Raw genomic sequence first — 21,242 nt, 5'->3', positions numbered from 1 at the left:
TATTTTATTCCAGCCATTGAACATGGACTGTTATGTGCCATTAAGCAGTACACAAGCAAGGACTCTGGGAGGGAGAACGCCATGATTCCAAGCACAGTGACTCTTCTTATAGGAAACTCAAATGTGCTCATAAGCGTGAAGAGGGCAAGGTGGTTTTTATGCAAGTAAGTGTCTAAGTCACTTTTCTATTGCTGTAAAGAGACATCATGACAAAGGCAATGGATACAAGGAATTTACTGGGAGACTTGCTTACAGATTCAGCAGCCATCCTAGCAGAAAGAATGGCAGAGGGAAGCAGGCTTGGCACGAGAGCAGCAGCTACAGCTTACATATTGACACAAAAAGACTCAGGAAAATGTCCTGGACTTTTGAACTCTTAATGACCCTCAGTGACACACCTTCTCCAACAAGACCACGCCCCCTGATTCTTCCCAAATAGTTCCGCCACCTGAGAATCCAGCATTCAACTCTATGAGCCTATAGAAGCCATTTTCATTCAAATCACCGTTCAGGCTGCAAACCACTTAATTTATCCTCCAAACCTGAGTGACTTGGAGTGAAGGGGGTTCAGATGATAATTTCAGAAGCTGAGACTGTTAGAGAAGGTGGTGGCTTCATCAACTCATAAGTTCATATACTGTGTTGAACAGAGAGTTAAACCTAAATCTCCTGTTTGACTCTCATGCTAAATACAACATACATAGAAACTTCACTTGATCTTCCCAAACCTTATGTGATCTCACCTTGTCATCATTCCATTCTCATATATCGGGGCAGTGAAGAACGAAGAAGCCCAAAATCACACAATGAATTATGTGGTCAGGACTGTGGTCCCAGCAGACTAGTGTCTAAGCCTGTGCTCCTAACTAGCGACCATTGGTACTCAGGGATCTCAGGGAGGGGGTGTTGCCAGCATGTTACGTTCTGCACACACAGCTAGCTCCAGGGAATCTGTAGGTTACCAACCATAGCCTCACATCTTTAGGAAGCAGGATGTTCAAGAGTTACTGTGATAAAGAGGAGAGAGAACCCAAAAGCATTATATATAGAAGATAAGGCAGGCAGCTCCCAATCCGATGCCTGATTTTGTGGGTTAGGGTTCCAAAGGTGCACCCATTCCAGCAGGTTGCCACTGTAGTGGGACGGTCAGTCTTAGGTAAAGTAGTTCTTTGGTCTAGGAGCACACAGAGGTTATAGGAGTGGAGAAGGTTTAGGAGTCTCTGCCCAAATCATTTCACCACTGGCAGAACCCCAGAGCATATTGATAGTGAAGTCCTTCTAGTCCAGACACACCACCCTAGTTGGTTAATTAGACTTGCAGATTCCAACAAGAAGGGAATCTTTTGAAGCTCTGGGTTATCCTGAGAGCTGGCAGTCTGGGAAGACAGTGAATGCACAACCTAGAAATGTGTTGGCCAGCAGATCATATAGAGATTCGGGGGAACAAAGCCCAGTCTAGCTCCTCTGGTCAGGAGCTCAGCCAGTTTCTCTCACTCTGGAGCTGTGTGGGCTCAGGCAGCTCATGAGATGCTGAGTTTCTGCTCATATCCACCTTGAGCTCCTCCAGCGGCATCTGGGCTGCTGTGAAATAGTTCACTCAGCACAAACAAATCATTAACTATTCGTCAGGTGATTCCTTTATTACAATACAGAATATGAGTGTGCTTTTATAACATAGAATGTAAGTGTTCCTTTCAGGTGTCCCTTCTGATCTCTCTCCTTTCTTCCCTCCCTCCCTCCCTCACTCTCCATTCCTCCCTCCCTCTCCTGTTCTCTGCACAGAACTAATGTCACTTGACCCCAATCAGACAGTTCCTAAAATCCCATCTCTGAGGTTCCTTCATTTGACTCTTTTTTGTCTTTTCCAGCAGTGCCCAGCCCCCACCAGTTCCACTTTCCCACTTGAAGCTAATCAAACCTCGAGCTGAACCTCTCTCCCACTGACATAGGATCTGCACCTCATGTTAGAAGTCACATCCTGTACCTGGACTCACACTCGGGTGTTAAGCAGAGGCGCACATGCATGCATTTCCAGGTACCACGTCAAAAAGGCACATGCTGTTCTTCAAAAATACCCCGAGACAACCACCAGGCAGAATAGGCAGAAGGGGAGGCCTGGGGGATTGGCAAAGGGACAGGCATGAGGTCATAGGTACTTAGAGAAGTGGTCTCCAGACCTCAAGCCCCAAACACACTTTTAACTGTCTCATTATCTCATTGTCTAGAAAAGGAAACCAGAAAGCAATGGTGGGTGGTGTAAAGGCAAGAAGGAAGCCCGAGGGGCCAGGAACTTTTATTAGTCACCAAAGGCCACCTTAGATAAATCATTTTCACTGAGGCTCAGATTTCTTCTCTAAGGGAATCAGACTGTCAAGTGCTCCTCACACTGGGAGCCTGAGGAGGCACATTCACAGTTTGACTGTGCACCTGACCTCTCTCCCTCCCCTCCTCCTCCCTCTCACCCCTCCCTGCATTTCCCTACTGAGCATCAAACCCAGGGCCGCCCACACACTAGGTGTGTGCGCTACCCAAAGAACCACATTCTCAGGCAAAGTAATTCTTCCTATTTTGCAAACGCAAACAAACAAACAAACAGGTATACAAGGAGATCAATTCACCCCAAAGTCAAATAAACACTGGCCCATTACAAGTTGTTTTGGGATCAACCTCCTACCTACAGGTCTCTTTAGAGCATTCTGAACTACACTGGTCCACACTATTTCCCAAGTTCAACTCTGACACTCTTCAATCAGGGTTAGCTAAATAGGCTTTCAATAATCAGTGTCCATGAAAGATGAAGAAGGCGAGGGCGGGGGTGGGAGGTGGGGGTGGGGTGGGAGAGCGACAGGGAGGCAGAGGTTCTCTAATTTCCTGGCTTAAGAGCACTCAGACTGCCCAAGGGTCTGAGGCCTCTGCCTTGGTGGCCACATCCCCACCCACGGTGTTCGGGTCAGTGTTGCCAGGCACTTCCTCGTTCCGGTGCGCCCTGGACTCAGCTCCTACACCCAGAGCCTGGGCAACTCGGGAGGGAGGGGGACAGAGGGGAGGTGTCGCAACCTCCTCCCTCCCTCTTTCCCTGCCTTGGCTTTCAGTTACCTCGCAGATGAGCGCTCTCGCAGACAGCGGCGGGCGGCCGGGCGCCCGGCATGTTCCCTGAGTGTGCTCAGAGGACGACGGGCCCTGGCCCCTCGCGCACCCTGGACCAAGTCAATCGCACCCACTTCCCTTTCTTCTCGGACGTCAAGGGCGACCACCGGTTGGTGTTGAGCGTCGTGGAGACCACCGTTTTGGGGCTCATCTTTGTGGTCTCACTGCTGGGTAACGTGTGTGCCCTGGTGCTGGTGGCGCGCCGTCGGCGCCGTGGGGCGACAGCCAGCCTAGTGCTCAACCTCTTCTGCGCGGATTTGCTCTTCACCAGCGCCATCCCTCTAGTGCTCGTCGTGCGCTGGACTGAGGCCTGGCTGCTGGGGCCCGTCGTCTGCCACCTGCTCTTCTACGTGATGACCATAAGCGGCAGCGTCACGATCCTCACGCTGGCCGCCGTCAGCCTGGAGCGCATGGTGTGCATCGTGCGCCTGCGGCGCGGTTTGAGCGGCCCGGGGCGGCGGACGCAGGCTGCGCTGCTGACTTTCATCTGGGGTTACTCAGCGCTCGCTGCGCTGCCCCTCTGCATCTTGTTCCGTGTGGCCCCGCAGCGCCTTCCCGGCGCCGACCAGGTGAGCGCTGGCTGCGAGCAAAGCAACAAGTATCCAGGCGTGCTGCGGGTGGGAGGCGGGGATCTGACCAGAGCCGTGGGCTGGGGGGGAGGGGAGGAGATGGTGATTAGTAACAATAATAGGTCGTTGGCGGAATCGAATCCTTTTTGGCAGACCCAGTGACCAATACTCTGGAGTTTAATTTCGTCAGTTTACCCACAGTGCCAAGTGGGTAAGTAAATCCTCCCAAATGCTGTTAAGGGGACTCTCTGGATTTTTTGCAAAATGCAGAGACTATTATGAGGCAAAATAAGCAATGGGCCCTTGCAGCCAGGGTGCGGCGAGGTGGCTTCTCACAGTTTCTGCTTTCTCTCCAAATGTCACGCTACTGTTATCATCGCATGTATTTAACAAAGAAGTTGGGCACCCATCATCTTCCTTGTAGCTGGGCTCCTGCTTGGAACAGTAGTGGGATGTCGCCAGGGGTGGGGGTGGGGAATTCCTTTTCCTGAATATACTGTGACCAGAAATACTAATTGTGTGACCTACCAACAAAGAGGAGGGCTTCCAGGGGCGACAGTGTCCACAGACCAATCACTTTTTTTTTTAAATTGAAGGCAAGGGTGGATGAAGGCTACATCCCGAGCAAACAGTAGCTTAAAAAACAAAACAAAACAAAAAAAAAAAACCCAAAAAACAAAAAATCAAAACAAAACAAAAAACAAAACAAAACCCAAACTCCAAATCCCAGAAGGGAATGTTTGTTTGATAATGACTTTGAATGACTAATAAGCAGGAACCAATCAGGTCTATGACACTTCATTAAAGAACATGTAACTATGTGACCATGTCTACCTGGGTAGGTACAGGCGATCCAGGGTTAACTGAGCTGACGGGTACTGCTGGTCTAGAAGAGAGCAAGGAAGGTCCCTACCTCACTCCAGGCTTGTCCTTAGCGCAGATACAGCTGAGCATCAGGGCAGGCCACACAGATGCTTCTAGAATAAGCGAAAGCTCAGATCTACCTCCTCACCAAAGGGATCATCTAGGTCACATGCATATCCGACTGGCCACATGTGGATACTATATGGATAGCTATGAACGTGTCCCAACACGGATGCCAATGCTGGGACCGTCTCAAAATGCTGGACAGCCCCAACAAGGGGGCAGCTCTGCCATCGGTTGTTTGTTTAAGCTGGTTTCCCCCCCCCCAATGAGTTTCAACAATATTGCTGTATTTTTCATGGAACTTAAAGAATTTCTTGCTCTTAACACAGAAATATTTCAATTCCCAAGAATTAAGGCCAAATAGTATTATCTTAAATTTCTAGATGTACTGTCCCTTTTAAAATTCATTCAGGTATAATCCTATTTGGCTGGTAAATAACACTAAGTAAGAAAAAACTTAGTTTTGTTGTTGTTGTTGTTGTGTACTCTGTGCTCCTCCCCGCCCCCACTTGAGGGAAGGGCTGAACCTGGAGCCCTCTGCAGCACTTCCAGAATTTTAAGGCAGGGAGTTCTGGAGAGATCCTGGTTAGATAGCTCTTGTTTTTATGAAAATAACCTGTGTTTGTTTGCAAGGTCTTTGGAGGCATTTGGGCAAATGCCCACTGGGGAAGTAAGGGCTGACACTGCTTTAGTGGCCAAGTGACAGGAGCCTTAGTTCACTCTCCTCGCCTAATCTCTCTCTCTCTCTCTCTCTCTCTCTCTCTCTCTCTCTGTGTGTGTGTGTGTGTGTGTGTGTGTGTGTGTGTGTGTGTTCATTTGTTTGAGACAGGGCCTCTGCCTCTGCTTCTGCCTCCTTTGCCTCTGCCTTTGCCTCTGCCTCTGCCTCCTCTGCCTCTGCCTCCTCTGCCTCTGCCTCTGCCTCTGCCTCTGCCTCTGCCTCTGCCTCTGCCTCTGCCTGGTTGCTGGGATTAAAGGTATGGGGCATCATTTTCTCTCACAGAATTCAAGAGTCCCCTCTTCTTCTGGCTTTATTTTCCATTGTTTAAGCTGCCGTGGCTTCAGTTACCCATGGACAAATGAGGCCAGAGAATATTAGCCGGATATTTCAGCGGGATGGGATTCTTTAATTACAGTCTATGGTTATAATTTCTTACTAGTTTCTGTCTAGTCTCTTACTGTGCCTAATTTAAAATTTAAAATTTGGCCTAAGAATGTAGGCATAGAAAAATGAACAGTGCATATATAGGTGGTCAGTGTGTCTCTGGTTTTCCTTTTCTTCCAGGGGATTCTAGAACATGTCTCCCCACCCCCCATAAGACAAAGAGGTCCTGTACATTCCATGTTTTATGTATTCAGGACAAAGGATCCTAACATGGAGAAGCTCCAAAGTTCCTCAAAGACTGGCCTGACTATGTGGGAAACATTTTGTTTTATAAACTGACCACTTGAAGAAATAAATTAGAACAGGAGGTGATGGGGGAAGGAGAAGGAGAGTGACAGGCTGTAGCCACGTTAGAAAGAAAATGGCTGCGAAGGATCCGGTCTAGACTGTGGTGAGTTTCACAGTGAAAACAAGCAGAGCCAGGTGTGGCAACTCACCTCTGTCATCGCAGCACTCAAGACGCTGAGGCAGGAGGATTGCCATAAGTTTGAGGTTACGTGGGCTACGAAGTGATGCCCTATCTCTAAATAAATACACGAATAAGTAAGCAAATACATACACATAACAAATGTCTCTTTTTCCAGCCCTCAGACTGGTGGTAGCTTCCTGCTCGTGACTCTTGTTTGCCTTTTCCAGTGGGATGCTACAAATGGAGGATTTGGATGAAGAATTTATTGCCTTCCCACTAACTGAGAGTACAGAGGGCTCTCCCCCTCCCCTTTCCCTCTCCTCTCCCCCCTTAGAACCTTCTGCTGTCATGAGGCCCTTCAAAACCTCCATCCATGTAGGCTGTTAGGTACTGTGCAGTCCAGGGGAACTGATAGCCATGCTAGTAATTCTAACCTATTTGGTATTTGAGTGTGAGCTTTGGAACCTCACATTTGAGAACAGTCCGTGCTCCATAGAGGGCAAGCCTTCCTACCTTGCTTGTCTACAGTGTTCTTCTTGTTTAAGTGTGGGTCTCACAAGTCAACTATGTGAGATTACCATGGTGACCTGTGCTTGGTACCTGGACCCACACCTGCTGCACATATAGCTAAGTGCTCAGGAATCATCAGCTATTATTAGTTTCCTTATCTTGGGGCCATCAACATTTAAACATCCTTCAAAACAGCACAATTCTTCTGATTGCTGTGACACAAGTGGCTGCCATCGCAAGAGGGTGGACACTTCCCAGCAACACTGACTGCTCAGCCCAGGGCAGCTCCGTCTGCTCCAGCGGGATGCCTGTTTGTGTGTGCTGTGGCCCTGGCCAGCCAGTGACCCACACTCATGGGTGGGGAAGCCTGGCCACTTTGGCTAGAATGTGCTGTCCGTTCATTCCACAAACATTTGATGAGTGCCCTTCTCCTCCCGCCCCACCACAAGCCACATAAACACATATCGGGCCCACTTGCTGCCCAAGTCCGTAGTCCAGTGTGGTCTGTGGTCTAGGAACCACCCCCCCCCCATTAGGGTTTCCCGTATTTATTTTCTGCAAGAAAAAAAAATAACCAAAGTCAGGTAGAGAATTCTTCCAGAATGCATCCTGGCTCTGATACCTCTGGGTGTCATAGCCTCTGAATTCATGAGTCTTAGAGGTCTGTGGACTGGTCACTGTACTCTTCCCTGTTAGATCACAAGGTCAGTAAGTTATGCTTTCTTTCCATTGAGTGTGGATTGTCTGAGGAGATGCGCCCAGTCAACTTGCCTTTGTTAAAAAATATTAGAGCATACCCTTTGCAAGTCTGTGTTGTTCTAACATTCTGGAAATGAGGCAGGGGATCATTCCCCTGACTGGCCGTCAGGGAAATTTAGTGAGATTCTGTCTCAGAAAAAAGTTGAGGGTTGGGAAATGTAGCTCTGGTAGTGGAGTGTTTGCTCAGCATGCCCAAGGCCTGGGGTTCACCACCTAAAACAGGCACTTTGACCCTCACCTGGAATTCTCTGTGAGGGAGGTGGATGTAAGGCGTTCCTAAGTTTAAGGTCATCCTTGCCTACATAGTAAGTCAGAGACCAGCCTGAATGCAATAAGACCCTGTCATAAATAAACAGTCTCGAGAGCTTCCATTTTGACTGAAGCCCTGGAACAGGGAAGACTGTTTGCCTAGGAGTTCCTGGAAGTGATTTAGGGATAATCATTAGGGGAACTTAAAATGCAAAGAGCTACACTCAGACAGCATTTAAATAAATCCCCCAAGAGGAGAAGGGTCAGCATGTGCCCAGAGCCTGTAGGCAGATGTGCCCATCCACAGAGAGTCTCAGGAGATCTTGCATTCTGCAGTTTTGTACTACCTGATGTGTGCCAGGCATCATGTGCCCAAGACAGGCTTGGTTCTTGCCCGTTGCAGCATGTTTGAGGTGCACTTAGAGGGTGACTACTGCCTGTGTTCAGGAGGCTATGAAAAGGGCTCTTCTGGGTAGCAGTGGGTAGAGTAGGGGCTGCATATAGGAACAGGGGTTCCAGGGGAGTCAGAGGCACCCTGGGAAAAGTATATTGTCTCTGCTGGTCACGTTTACTCAGCTCTGATGGTGAGCTGATATTTGATAGCCACATTTCCCCCAAAGCAAGTTCTCTTTTTCCCTCATTAAAAAAAAAATCTATAGCAACATTTAGAAAATGTATCTAAAGGAAGAGAAAAGGGAAGCAACAGAGAATGATATATATATATATATAATATATATATATATATATTATATATGTGTGTGTCTGTGTGTGTGTATGTACGAATCATAAAAGCAGAAGGGGGAAATGTATTTCCTATTTGCAGGGGAGGAAAAAGATCAGCAAAGAGAACAGAAGGATGGAGAGGACAGTGGGGGATGAATAAGAACAAAATCTAGTAATAATACGGATGAAAATGTCAGAGTGAAATCTATTTCTTTGTATGCTAACAAAAAATAGTGATAAAGTAATGAGAATATTCTGGGGCTGGAGATGTGGCTTACTTGTTAAAGCACTTGCCTGGCATGCGTGATGTCTGGGTTCAATTCCTAGCACTGCAGAAGCCAGGTGTATAGCACATATTTATATTTCCAGCACCTGGGAGGCAGGCAGGAGAATCAGAGGTTCAAGACCATTCTTCCTGCACAGCAAATTTGGGGCCAGGATGGGCTACAGGAGACACTGAATTAATGATAGATTAGGGAAAAACAGGGAGAGAGAGGGAAGGGGACCAAGAGAGGGAGGGAGATCAGATAAACCAACACAATCAATGAAAACTACTTAGGTAATTGAGTTGGGGGGGGAGGGTTATAAAAGGCAAAATGAGAGGCACATAAATTATTTTGAAATAAGCCTTGACTACAAAAGGGCTCATAGCAGGGATGCTATCAGTCTGGTCCTGACCAGAGACAGCTGCTGGGCTGGTTGTGTAAAGTATTTGTGAGTGTGTAAGGTTGTGGTGACTTTTGTGTAGAGTTGTGTTAGCTCCTTTGTATGTGACTAAAAGTCACAACTTAGGGTTACATTTGGCTCAAAGTTTCAAAGGTTTCAGTCAGCCATAGTGGGGAGGTTGGGGAGGGTAGTGGGGAGGGAAGGTGTGTGTGTGTGTGTGTGTGTGTGTGTGTGTGTGTGTGATGTGATGTGAGAACAGAGTGGCTCACATCATATCAGCCAGGAAGAAGAGAGAACAAATGTATCTACTGATAACAAGCACCTCTACTGAGAGCACACTTTCCTTCGGATTCTGCCCTGGCTCCCAGCCTATAGGAAGCTTATAGGAATTCTGCCCTGGCTCCCAGCCTCTTTCTCCCCTAGTTAATCCTCTCTGAACACCCACTCCCAGGTACACCCAGAGATGTTACTCCTTCCTAATCGCCTTAGCCTTCCTCAGCCAGATCAAGTAGATAGCCAAGATTACCCATCAGAATTGTGTTTCTGGTAGAATTCTTATGATCAAGATCTCTTTCTTTAGAATCTTCTGGTCTGATTTATTTACTCATTTATTTATTTATATTAGGACTGACACACACGGCTAAGTTCCATGTGGTTCTGGTAAACTCCACATAAGTGTGTGACTTTGGGACCTGTGTTTTTTTCCCCCGCATGGGTAGGGAGAATACCATACTTTATCATATTCATTTTCTTCCAAAATCTCATATATCCAGAAGAGATTTTGGAGAGGAATCTTAGGAGCTTTTAAAAAAAAGAGTTCTGAGGTCATGTTTTTCTATCTTTTTCTTTCACAAATACGGGGATTAGAGACCAAATTCCATCTAGGGCTAGGATCCCTTTTCCCTGACTGGGGTTTCAGAAGACCTGTCCATACCTGTGCTCTCCAGTGTGCTAAATGAAGGTCCTGTGCTGGGCAGAAGTCTTAGTACAAACTGGAAGAGTGCACGGATTGCTCCAGGAACGACACCAATGTGGTGGCTACCAGTACTCAACATCACCAGGAGACTCTTTCCATTCACCAAAATGAAGGGCATTAAATAAACCTTTTAATCCATTCTTTGTGGATTTCACATCATGCACCTCAGTCCCACTCATCTCCTCCCCTCGTACCTGACCTCTACCCTTGCAACCTCTCCTCACCCAACAGGGGAAAAATATTTTGTGGAAGCTGTAGTGTGTCATAGTGTGTCTCCTACTATGTCCTTTTGTCCACATTTTTTTTCTTGCAAATCTATTAGGCCTCTGACTTCTGCTACTCTGTCAGTACTGGAACCTCTTCTTGGACAGTCTGTTGTTGCCTTCAGACCTGTGTCATGGAGGTCCTGTACTTTTGGATCTGTAGGACTGAGCCCTTACGCACTCCAGCAGTTCATTGATAGGGTAGATGATGGGGAGGACCAATTCAAAGCCCTGTATCTGGGCCTGAGGGGCATCTGAGCCTGTTAGCCAGAGAGGAATAAGGGAGGAGTGGATGGCTTCTCTTCCTCGTCTGTGCCACTGCAGAGCAGACAGGAGGCAGGGCCGGCTTTCCATGCTCATGCCCTTGGGCAGGCTCACCCCAAACCTCCACACCCGGGGTCAGCTTTGCTGCGCTGCCCAGGTGAGGTGCAGGGCAAGCCTTCTCTCATTAGCTGTGGATGGTGGGAGCAGAGGAGGCCATTTAGAATGTCCAGCCCAGCTGTAACCCACTTAATAAAGCTGGAAAGACAAGTCACATCCTTATCTCCCTTTCCAATGTACTGATAGGATTAAGACCTTTTGTTTTGTTGTTGCAAGCAAATAAATGTAGACAGAATGGTGCACTATGGGACACACTATGACACACTCCATGTTCCACAACAAGATTTTCTTTTCCTCAGTAGGCTTGAGGAGAGGTTGCAAGGGTAGAGGGCAGGTATGAGGGGGAGGAAATGAGTGGGACTGGGGTGCATGGTGGTGAGACAGGGTCTCACTATGTAGTCAAGGATGGAAGTTGTCATGCAAAGGCTGATGTGAGGGGCATGTGGCACCACATCTGGCAAGGTTAAAACATACTTAATGCTCCTCCCCCAATTAACTGCATGCTTTTGAGGACAAAATATTGCCAGTGAATACAATTAACATTTAGTGTTTTAGACTGTGTTTTGTTTTGTTTTGTTTTGTTGGTTTTTTTTTTTTAAACATTTCTAGCTTTAGTTTCCTCTTCTATGAAATGGGAAATCAATGTGAGTCTCAATAAGGCTGCTGTAGGTGTAGATGTTACAATCTAGGAAGCAGTTCTCAGTGCACAGCGAGCGTTCAATAAATATGAAATCCTGCTGTCTTCTACTAATACTGGGTATGAAACTTAGTGAATTTGACAACATTTTGAGTTTGCTCAGTTATGATTCACATTGGCAAATGTTAAAAATGATTTGTTTTCCTCTACTGTATGTAGTATTCAATAATTATTGATCAAATTTATGAATGAACGGCTCGGATGCACAGTCTACCAAAAAAATCAGTGACAAGAACTTCTACATTTCACAGGCTCTTAAACATGTGTGCTGATGTACGGGATTATTTGGGGGTGAATTGCGATCTAAATAGTTCTGTTCTTACTGTCAAATAGGCAGAAGCAGTGCAGGTGTGGGAGACACCTTTGCATTCATACTCTGTTCCCACGGATCTATTTACTCAATGGAAGGAATTGCTGCAGTAATGGAATTAATTCTTCCTGTTCAGTGGGTCCCTCACACCTTGCTTTGTAGCTGGCATCAAACTTTTGAGTTCAGCATTGCACAGTGGTAGCAGCACAACCAGTCGCCTCCGCATCTCCTTTACACTCTAGGTGTTTGCTCAGGGCTGTCCTATTCCCAGGGAGGAGGCTCACAAGGTCAAGGCTCCTAAGTCTGGGTACCAAAAACTTTCTTGAAGAGGGAAGGCCTAAGGCCTAGTCTTTGAGGCAGACTGACACAGTATGCTTGGGTGTGTGTATGTGTGTGTGTGTGTACACACGCTTGTGCATGCACGCACGCGCGAGTGCGCACATTGTTTCTTGTTACTGTTTTGGAACTTCATGTTTCTGCTTTTTAAAGATTTATTTGTTTTTATTTTATGTGCATATGAGTGTTTTGTGTACATGTGTGAGTATGTACCACCTGCATGCCAGGTGTATGTGGAGACCAGAAGATGGCATTGAATCCCCTGGAAATAGAGTTAATGACCGTTGTGAGTTGTCATGTGGGTGCTGGAAACTGAACTCTGGTCCCCTGCAAGAGCAGCAAGTGGTTAAGAGCATTCTCTTAACCACTGAGCCATCTCTAAAACCCCATTTTTTATGTCTGTCTGTCTGTCTGCCTGTCTGCCTGTCTGTTTATCCTTTAAGACAGGGTCTCATTATGTGGCCTGGTCTTGTCTCAAACTCCTTGGTTCTTGCAATCTTCTTCCCTCAGTCTGCATAGCTGGAGTACATGTGTCTACCTGACACAGAGAGGCAACTGAACACCCCCCAAGTAACAATGCTTTATCCCAGCCCCTGGTGCTTCAGCAAAGTGTCATTGCCGTGGCCCTACAATCCTGTCTCCAAATGCTTGTGTTTGTTATGTTATTCCCAGTCTCGCTGACCTTTCTGGGGTCAAGGTTCTCCCTTTTAAAGCCTTTGAGAAGGTTCAAGTACTCTTTGCTTGACAGCCTAGGCAAGTGGAGAGACCAGGCAAATGTCTCCAGCTCTTACCTGCTTATGATGCTGAGTTTTAGGCGCCTTCCTGGGCAATAAGAATTGTAACTATGGTAACCCTACGCACCTGGGTGTAAGAGGCAATGCTGTGGGCAAAGGAGGAGTAGATTCTAGGTCTTCCTGTCTCAACAGCGTGCAAGGCACAATGTAACAGTGTCCTGTAGCCCACAAACTAGGGCTGGGCTAAAGGCTAAGGAAGAAGCCAGCATTTAAGTGATTTTTTTTTCCCTTTTGCAACCAGGAAATTCCGATTTGCACATTGGATTGGCCCAACCGCATAGGAGAAATCTCATGGGATGTGTTTTTTGTGACTTTGAACTTCCTGGTGCCGGGACTGGTCATTGTGATCAGTTACTCCAAAATTTTGCAGGTATGTTTGCTTCAGTGCTGCTCTGAACTTCACTCCATCTGGGAGCTTCTGGTAGAATCTTAGAACTTTTTGGTCAGAGGATACCATGGGGGCCCTAACAGTACAATTCTGACTCACTGTGCAGATTCTCGGCTAACCCCCAGAACAATGAGGGGTGAGAATTTGTATATTTATTTTGACTTTTTGTTTTCTAAGTAAGTTATATTTTTGTGAATCTTTTTTGGTTCATTATTAAAATACCAGATTATAAAGACATTGGGTTGAAAACAGGCAAAGAATTATGTAACACGGAAGTTGAAATCTTTTCTCTTCCAAACCTCAGTGACCCAACTATGCAGTATTACAGCATAATGAACACTTGTGTATGTCTGATGCTGTTTGGTAGCTTTTTTTTTTTCACTCACCACTGTATCAGGACGTCTTTCTCTATCAGTTGCTGTATCTTATCTTGTTCTTGGTTAAGGGATATACAGCTTTCGTCATATAGGCATGATATAATCATTTTATGGACTTTGGAGTTGTGTCCGCTGTTTTCCCACAAACACAGCAGTGATCGACAGTGTCTACTTCTTAAGATTTTTTTTATGGCAGTATCATATACTAATATAATGTCACACCCAGATTATGTATTCTGCTCACAAAATTGAACACAATCATAAAGTGACTCCCGGATGGAGAATAGAACTTGGCCACAAGTTCTTCCTGTTCCTGTGGGTCAGTAACCTTATCTTTGGGAATGTCCATTTCAGGTGTGTGTTTCACAGGAAATAAATGATGCCTTCTAGAAAAGTAAGCATATATATACAGACATATAAAAGATGGCTTCTGCTTCCTGCCTCTAAAGGCATGCTGCTTATATGGAAAGTACCACTAGCAAACACAACTGTGCATATTACAAGGTAAACTTGTGAAGTTTACGTCAAAGCTCTGGAGCCCTCTTGACAGTACGCAGTGACTGATTCCTGTTTTATAGCATCTTATGTGTGGCTCGGGATAAACAGATGTATTGAAAAGGCCCTGCTCGCCTTCTGGCCACTTTTACAACCCTTTATGGCTGTGGATCTGTAGCCTTCTCACAAAGCTCAGAACCCATCCCAGGCCAACCTTACCTAAGGCTCCTGACCCTGGTTCTGTGTGACGTAGTGTTTAACTCACTACCCAAAGTTGTCTCACCAGAAGGCTCTCCATCTGTAGAGAGATCCAAGCTTGTGGATCTCTTGTGAGGCAAATTCCAGAGTGTAAAACCCTAAAGGTGCTTGCAGTGAATATCGTGTTAATGCTAAAATATTGTAATTAGTATCATGAAATCAAAATGAAAGAGGAGAAATAAAAAGGACAGAGAAAAACAGAATAGCTTTTAAAACTTTTTGTATTGTTTTGGTTTTGCTGTGTATGTATATATATATATATGTACATATACATATATACACATATACACATATATACACATATACACATATATACATATATAAACATATATACACATATATACATATATACACATATACACATATATACATATATATGTATGATGTATATGTATGTGTATGCATATGTGTATATATATGATGTATATGGTATATAATATATGTGTATGTATATGTGTATATGTATGTGTGTGTATGTATATGTATATGTAGTGTATATCTGGTAAGTGTATATAGGTAACACCTATGTGGACTAGACTGGCCTGGAACTTGTATCAATCCTTCTATCTCTGCCTCTCAAGTCCTAGAATCATGGACTTGAGATCATTGATCACTACAATGTTAGGATGCATTTAGAATTGCATTTTCTTTAACAAGTATGCTTGTAGTGTTTATCACGCAGCAAGCGCTAAGTCATTTGATCCTAATGAGATTCTCAGGCAAGACATCCAGAGATGTTGTGCTATCTAGCCAAGGTCATGAACTTATAGGTGTCAGCTTCAGTATTTAAACCCAAGCAGACTGGACCTAGAGCCTCAACACTTCAACTCCTCAGAGGTTTTTTTTCTAAGAGTGCTATGTGCAGAGTGTTGGTAGAGATTGAGTGTGGTTCAGGAGTGTGCATGTTATGATCTGCCTAGAAGGATCTTTGGCAAACGGGCAGCTGGATAATGATGCTGAGGTTTAAAGCAAAGAAGACAGCAGCACAGGAGAGAGTGATGTTATGTCAGCGTGAAACTTAAACAAGCTGTTGCATAAACATGAAGGACCAACAAGGGGCAGAGAGCAATGAGCCATTGGAACAAACACAAGGCTTGAAAGGCTCTTTATAAATTTCCTCCCCTTGAGGGCTGACTGCTAATTTACTTTGTCGTGTGGCTTGGGCCCACTACTTTTACTCCCTGGGTCCCAGTTCCATCATCTTCAAAAAGGCAGCCTTAATTTCCAGTGTGAACTTGCATAGGGCAAGTATATAAGAACTTCCTGGTCACTGTAGGCCCTGACTAATTCTGTGGATGCTATTCGCTAAGCTGGGCTTTTCTTCCTGCCCTTCCCTCTGAGTATGCTAGGAAATGGCATCACTGAGGTTTTCCAGAGGTTAAACCGCAGGTCAAGGTTTGGGATAAGAATAAGCAGTCGTGGCGGGAGCAGACTGGCTGGGAGGGGCAGCAGCACCTGAGCTCCCCTTGTTGGCCAAGGCTTCTGAGACCCAAAGAAGTCAAGAGGGCTCTTGTGTGCCCCCTTTCCAAGTTTGACTCACCCTCCTGTGGGGAGTATGTCTACCCCAACCTCAGTCTCAAGATTAAAATCTCAGACTTTCCTGCAGGGAAAAAAAAAATCAGAAAAATGCCTCAGAATCATGAAGGGGAGAGAGACCTCCTTTCCCTCCTCAGAGTCACACTTGAGTCTAAACTCACAGCCGGCGTTTCTCATCTCCACATCACAGACCCCTGCGCAACTTCCATGCACAATGGAAGATCTGTGGGGTTTGCAGCTGTGGAAAGCTACCTGAGTGTTAGGTCGCAGAGGAAATCTACACACGTTGCTTCCTTACACATGAACCAGATGCAAAGCCTCTACCTAAAGTCCTGTACAACTTGCCTTTTGCCTGTCTACCGCCCCCAATGTCTCCTGTTTCATATCCAGGTGAGCTGGAGACGGTCCCTCTCCACACACGCGCATGCACTGCTGCCTCTGGGCCTTGACGCCCGCCATTTCGCCCGCCATTTCCTCTACAGGATCTCTCATGTCTGGATTGCTGTGTGGAGCACTAAGTCATTTGATCCTAATGAGATTCTCAGGCAAGACGATCTAGAGATGTTGTGCTGTCTAGCCAAGGTCATGAACTTATAGGTGTCAGCTTCAGTATTTAAACCCAAGCAGACTGGACCTAGAGCCTCAACACTTCAACTCCTCAGAGGTTTTTTTTCTAAGAGTGCTGTGTGCAGAATTCAGAGCAATCCCTCAATGGCAGGTTTCTCCTCAAAGCACTGCATTCCTTCTGCCTGTGGACTGCAAGCTCCGTGAGAGCGAAGAAGGCTGTTTTGTGTATTGTTGTGTCTGCACATCCCATCCATCCGGAGCTGGTCCATAGGTGCTCAGGTTGTATTTGCATATGCAGGAGGCCCAAGCTTTGGAGCGCAGTGAATGCTCAGCAGGGCCTCTCTGCTTGGGCTTTGGGCATGCGCAGCACAGGAATAAACCAGGCAGCACTGTTAAATCTGATCATAGAACCCATTTCTGCACACAGAGCATCTCTTTCCGCCGGCACTGCATAGAGCCCCCAGAGGAAAGCTTTGTTTCCAACCTTTGCTGCTTCTGACCTGGGCAGTGAGTGGTTCCGAGTGGGTATCCTGCTGCCTCTCCCCTTGCTGATTACCCTTCAGGAACTGCTTCATGTGCTAGGTAGGCAGTGACTATTTTCTGCCCTCCGCCCTCTCTACTTCCTCTTTTTTGTGATTCAGACATGCCATACATTTTCAGTCATGTTTTTTTTTTTCCCCTATTGACAGTTTCCCCAAGGATTAGCTTCCCAGTAACTCCCAATACCTTGAGTCAGACTTTCAGGGCTGGCAGCTTCAGACAAGGTTTCCAAGTTCACCCAGCAACCACAATGACGATGGGTCCTGATGCATCTGCCATTGTAATGGTATTTCTTGTTCTCCCTCCCACTGGCCACATACACGGGGCATGGAGGTGCCGTGTTGGCAGGACTTCATTGCTCCTTGCCTTGTGTCTTAGCCTCTTCGAGAGATAGCAGCATATATCATAGCAAGAGATTGCAGGGTCATGGCAAACATTTGTTGAAGGACCCAGTAAGTCAGATGGAAATCCCTCTGCCTATCGTGGAAGCTCTACAGTTGAGAAACTAAAATCGACCGACCATGAAGCCTGGCCCTCACTAGGGACTGGCCACCCCTTGGAACTGTGGTCATGTTATAGGCTTCAATTTGAAGACAAGACAGCTGCTGAAATTTCCAGGTTCTTGTGTAATGGGAGGGACTTAATGAGCTGTTGGGTGGGAGAAAGGGCTTCTATGTAAAAACAAACAAACAAACAACAGTGAGCCTATGGTTTTCTGGCTATTTATGGGTAATTTACATGACTTGCCTCTCCTGAGATTGTATATTGCCTATACATAGGCTGGCTTTTCTTGAACAATGCTTTGCTGTTGCCTGGAGGTTGGGTAGTATTTTGGGACTGAGGGATTCTGGGATCCAAAGCCAAACAGCCACTCATTGCTTTTTTCCAAGGTTATCTCACGCTGCTCTCTCCAGCCCTATCTTACCTCCTGCAGTCGGGTCTCTTTGAAGGGAGACCTCTGGGAAGGTGGGGTATCTTGTCTGATGATTCTAGTTAGGACACTACTGATTAGCTAATCAGCTCTACAAATGAGGTTCAACCCCTAGGGCTCCAACTTCTAGTCAGTGGGCATCCCCTTCACTGCCAGCACCCAGCTGGTGTGGCAAAGGTTTCCTCCTGGCCGCCAGAAGCTTCCGTGGCTACAGTGAGTCACAAAAGGTCTGCTGAAATATTGGGCTTTTTTTTTTAAAGGTCTAGGGAGAAAAAGTTCAAACCAAGCAGCTGTCTGGGATTAGCAGTTCTTAAGCTTTTATGAGCAAAGTCATCTAGACAGTTCAAGAGAAGTGCAGATCCAAATCCAGGTGTCTCAAAGTGGGCCCTACTGGACATGTAAAAAACACAACTTTCAGCATAAAGAGGATAAGAGAGAATTTATTTTGAGTAGCCATGGCCCAAGAATGGAGATTCAGGCTCCCTCGAATTCCATGTTCCAAAATGATAACTGTTTTATGAAACTTATTTTTTCAATAGTAAAGGGCAGTTTTCAAATACACTGTTGGGGACATCAGGTGAAAGGTGGGTCACAGCCAAGCAAGGGAACCTCTGCTATATACCTGCGGTATCTGATGGCATTCTTAGCTTCTTGGTTGGCGGTCGTACCTGTGAGTCCCAAGAATGTTAGGCCAGACCCAGAGTGGGTATGGAATAACTATTAAGGGGGCTAAAAGCAGCCAAGGATAAATTATAACTGGGCTCTGGAGCTGTTGCACTAATCTCTCAACCATCTCCTAGCCGGTTGGTCAGCCTTGAAGAAGGGTTAGTGTCAGGAGCAGTTCTTTATGGGAACTTTCGTTCACAGACATTTTGTGTTTTACCACATTCCCAGTGGTCATGGGGCATATTCTCACAACCACTGCTGCTCCCCCCACCCAAGCTGTTGTCCCCCTAAGCCACTGCTTCCTCCAAGCCCTTGTCCCCCAAGCCCTTGCCCCCCAAGCCATTCCTTCCTCCAGGCCCTTATCCCCCCAAGCCATTGCCCCTTCCAAGCCCTTGCCCCCCAAGCCATTGTCCCCAAGTCATTGTCCCCTCTAAGCCCTTGCTCCCTAAGCCATTGCCCCCAAGCCTTTGCCCTCCCCAGCCATTGGCAATATGCCAGGTTGAAGAAGCACATGGGCACTGAAATATGAGGCTCCTGAAGAGGGAGAACCCCAGGACATCCCCTAGGGGCTTGTTTTGAGGGTGAGAGTTACATGGTGCTTCATAAGTGCACACAAGGCATTCCACCCAAGCCATAGATATTTGAAATCCTGGCTAGATGCTGACCAGTCAGTCAGGCTAACGTGGATCGGGGAGCAAGGAAGGACCCACATTCTGTTACAATGCTTGATTTTCTTCCTGATTCTACAAACGGTGGGGACTGCGGAATGGGGGTGAAACGGTGGTATCCACTAGGAAGAATTCTCTTGTGGGCTTGGCTATGAGTCAGTCCCTCTGTTTATCACAGCCACTGTCAGGCACCTACAGAAGCCCTGGGCCCCACAGAGCTGGAACTGTCTGCAGAGTTCCACCCCCACCTGCACAGCTGAGTAATATAGGAACCCCTATGGAGCCAATTGCCACCGGTGGGGGCTGTAACTGTCTAGTATGGGGTGTGTGTGCTTCAGGCCAGTAACCTACGTTTCCTGAGAATCAGTTTGCAAGAACAGCAGGAGTGTGAACTCACAGAGGATACATGAAGATTAAAGGTGACAACTGATAAAATAAATGTCTAGCGAGTGGCAGGGAGCCAAGAAGAGAGGGCAGCAGCCCTGACTGCTCACATCCTGGTGTTCTGGTTGTCAAGAGCTTTGAGAGGATCCCAGCCTGTTCACTGGGCACCTGCTGTCCTTGTCTCTATCACAAACAGGTGGCTCTAAGTGCCCCACACAGTGAGAGGCGATCATGTAATCATGCAATCATTAAGCATCTATTCTTTAATTCGAGAATTGTAAGGAGAACATTTGAAGCCATTTTTTTGATGAGTTTAACTTGCCCAAATTGTGAATGATGCTAATGACTTTAAAGTTACTTCCTCTATCCAGATGCAAGGATCTCCGCAGAAAAGGCCTAATTCCCTACCCCCATCCCCATACAGAACTGGCAAGAGAGACAGCCTGGGCCAGTCCCCACAGTGGAAGTCAGTAAGGGCCACTGACAAGGTCAGGACACATCCCATTGGCTCTCTTCCCTCAGGACAAATGTCACAGGCTTGGCACATCAAGCCCACAGGCATAATGTCCTTCACATTCCAGGTTAGAAGCGTCCAGCCAGACTGCCACCCACTTTACCTAGTCTCACCCCCACCCACCAGGCTTCAATTCTCAGTACCACAAAACAAAACCTCCCAACAGGAAACCCCGGACATCGGCAGTGACCTGTAACTCCATTTATTTATTTATTTTGGGGACGGGGGCGAGGGTCCTGGCTGTCCCGGAATTCTTTAAGGCTGGCCTGGCCTCGCACCCACAGAGATCCGCCTGTCCCTGTCTCCCATAGTGCATAGAGATCCCGGAGTGCTGGGATCAAAGACATGCGCCATCATTCGCTACCACGCCTCACGCTGGTCGTTGCGTTTCCTACAGATCACGAAAGCTTCACGGAAGAGGCTTACGCTGAGCTTGGCGTACTCCGAGAGCCACCAGATCCGAGTGTCCCAGCAGGACTACCGGCTCTTCCGCACGCTCTTCCTGCTCATGGTTTCCTTCTTCATCATGTGGAGCCCCATCATCATCACCATCCTCCTCATCTTGATCCAGAACTTCCGGCAGGACCTGGTCATCTGGCCGTCGCTTTTCTTCTGGGTGATGGCCTTCACGTTTGCCAACTCTGCCCTAAACCCCATTCTGTACAACATGTCGCTGTTCAGGAACGAATGGAGGAAGATTTTTTGCTGCTGCTTTTTCCCAGAGAAGGGAGCCATTTTTACAGACACGTCTGTCAGGCGAAATGACTTGTCTGTTATTTCCAGCTAACTAGCTGCTGGTGCCAGGTCAACCGTGGGGTGCATGTAAAGGGAGTTAACTTCAGGGAAAGCCCACCAGTGCACCCTGCTTTAAAAATATCCGACTTCCAACAGCGCGCATCTACAGGGCCAGCAAATTAAGGAATGATGGCTCAGTATAAAAATATTTTTCCTTAAAAGGACTTTCTATGGGTTCCTTTTGTGAACTTTTTTTTAGTGTGTTTGTAATATGATCAAGGTAATAAATTTTTATTTATAACTGT

The 21,242-nt window shown here is 46.6% G+C and overlaps 1 protein-coding gene across 2 annotated transcripts; it reads left to right on the top strand.

Moving 5' to 3' along the window:
• The first annotated feature begins 2,885 nt into the window (after window positions 1–2,885).
• Ffar4 (free fatty acid receptor 4) lies at window positions 2,886–21,242 on the top strand. Of its 2 annotated transcripts, XM_052172417.1 has the most exons (3): window positions 2,891–3,716; window positions 13,120–13,248; window positions 20,600–21,242. In XM_052172417.1, the coding sequence occupies exons 1-3, from the start codon at window positions 3,147–3,149 to the stop codon at window positions 20,987–20,989; spliced, it is 1,089 nt and encodes a 362-aa protein (XP_052028377.1). In that variant the 5' UTR covers window positions 2,891–3,146; the 3' UTR covers window positions 20,990–21,242. The 2 variants fall into 2 exon arrangements, with proteins under 2 accessions (XP_052028379.1, XP_052028377.1); XM_052172419.1 differs by lacking the exon at window positions 13,120–13,248 and having other exon boundaries at window positions 2,886–3,716.

This window comes from Apodemus sylvaticus, chromosome 1, assembly GCF_947179515.1.
Source record: "Apodemus sylvaticus chromosome 1, mApoSyl1.1, whole genome shotgun sequence".
Classification (NCBI taxonomy): domain Eukaryota; kingdom Metazoa; phylum Chordata; class Mammalia; order Rodentia; family Muridae; genus Apodemus; species Apodemus sylvaticus.
Note: the sequence above shows the minus strand (reverse complement) of the source record. Positions and strands in the feature narration are given on the sequence as shown.

Bases quoted from the DNA above. Each gene is read 5' to 3' on its own strand.
- Ffar4 (XM_052172417.1), top strand. From the start codon at position 3,147: ATGTTCCCTGAGTGTGCTCAGAGGACGACGGGCCCTGGCCCCTCGCGC. The intron at 3,717-13,119 runs GTGAGCGCTGGC...TTTTGCAACCAG, and splicing joins GCCTTCCCGGCGCCGACCAG to GAAATTCCGATTTGCACATT. The intron at 13,249-20,599 runs GTATGTTTGCTT...CGTTTCCTACAG, and splicing joins GTTACTCCAAAATTTTGCAG to ATCACGAAAGCTTCACGGAA.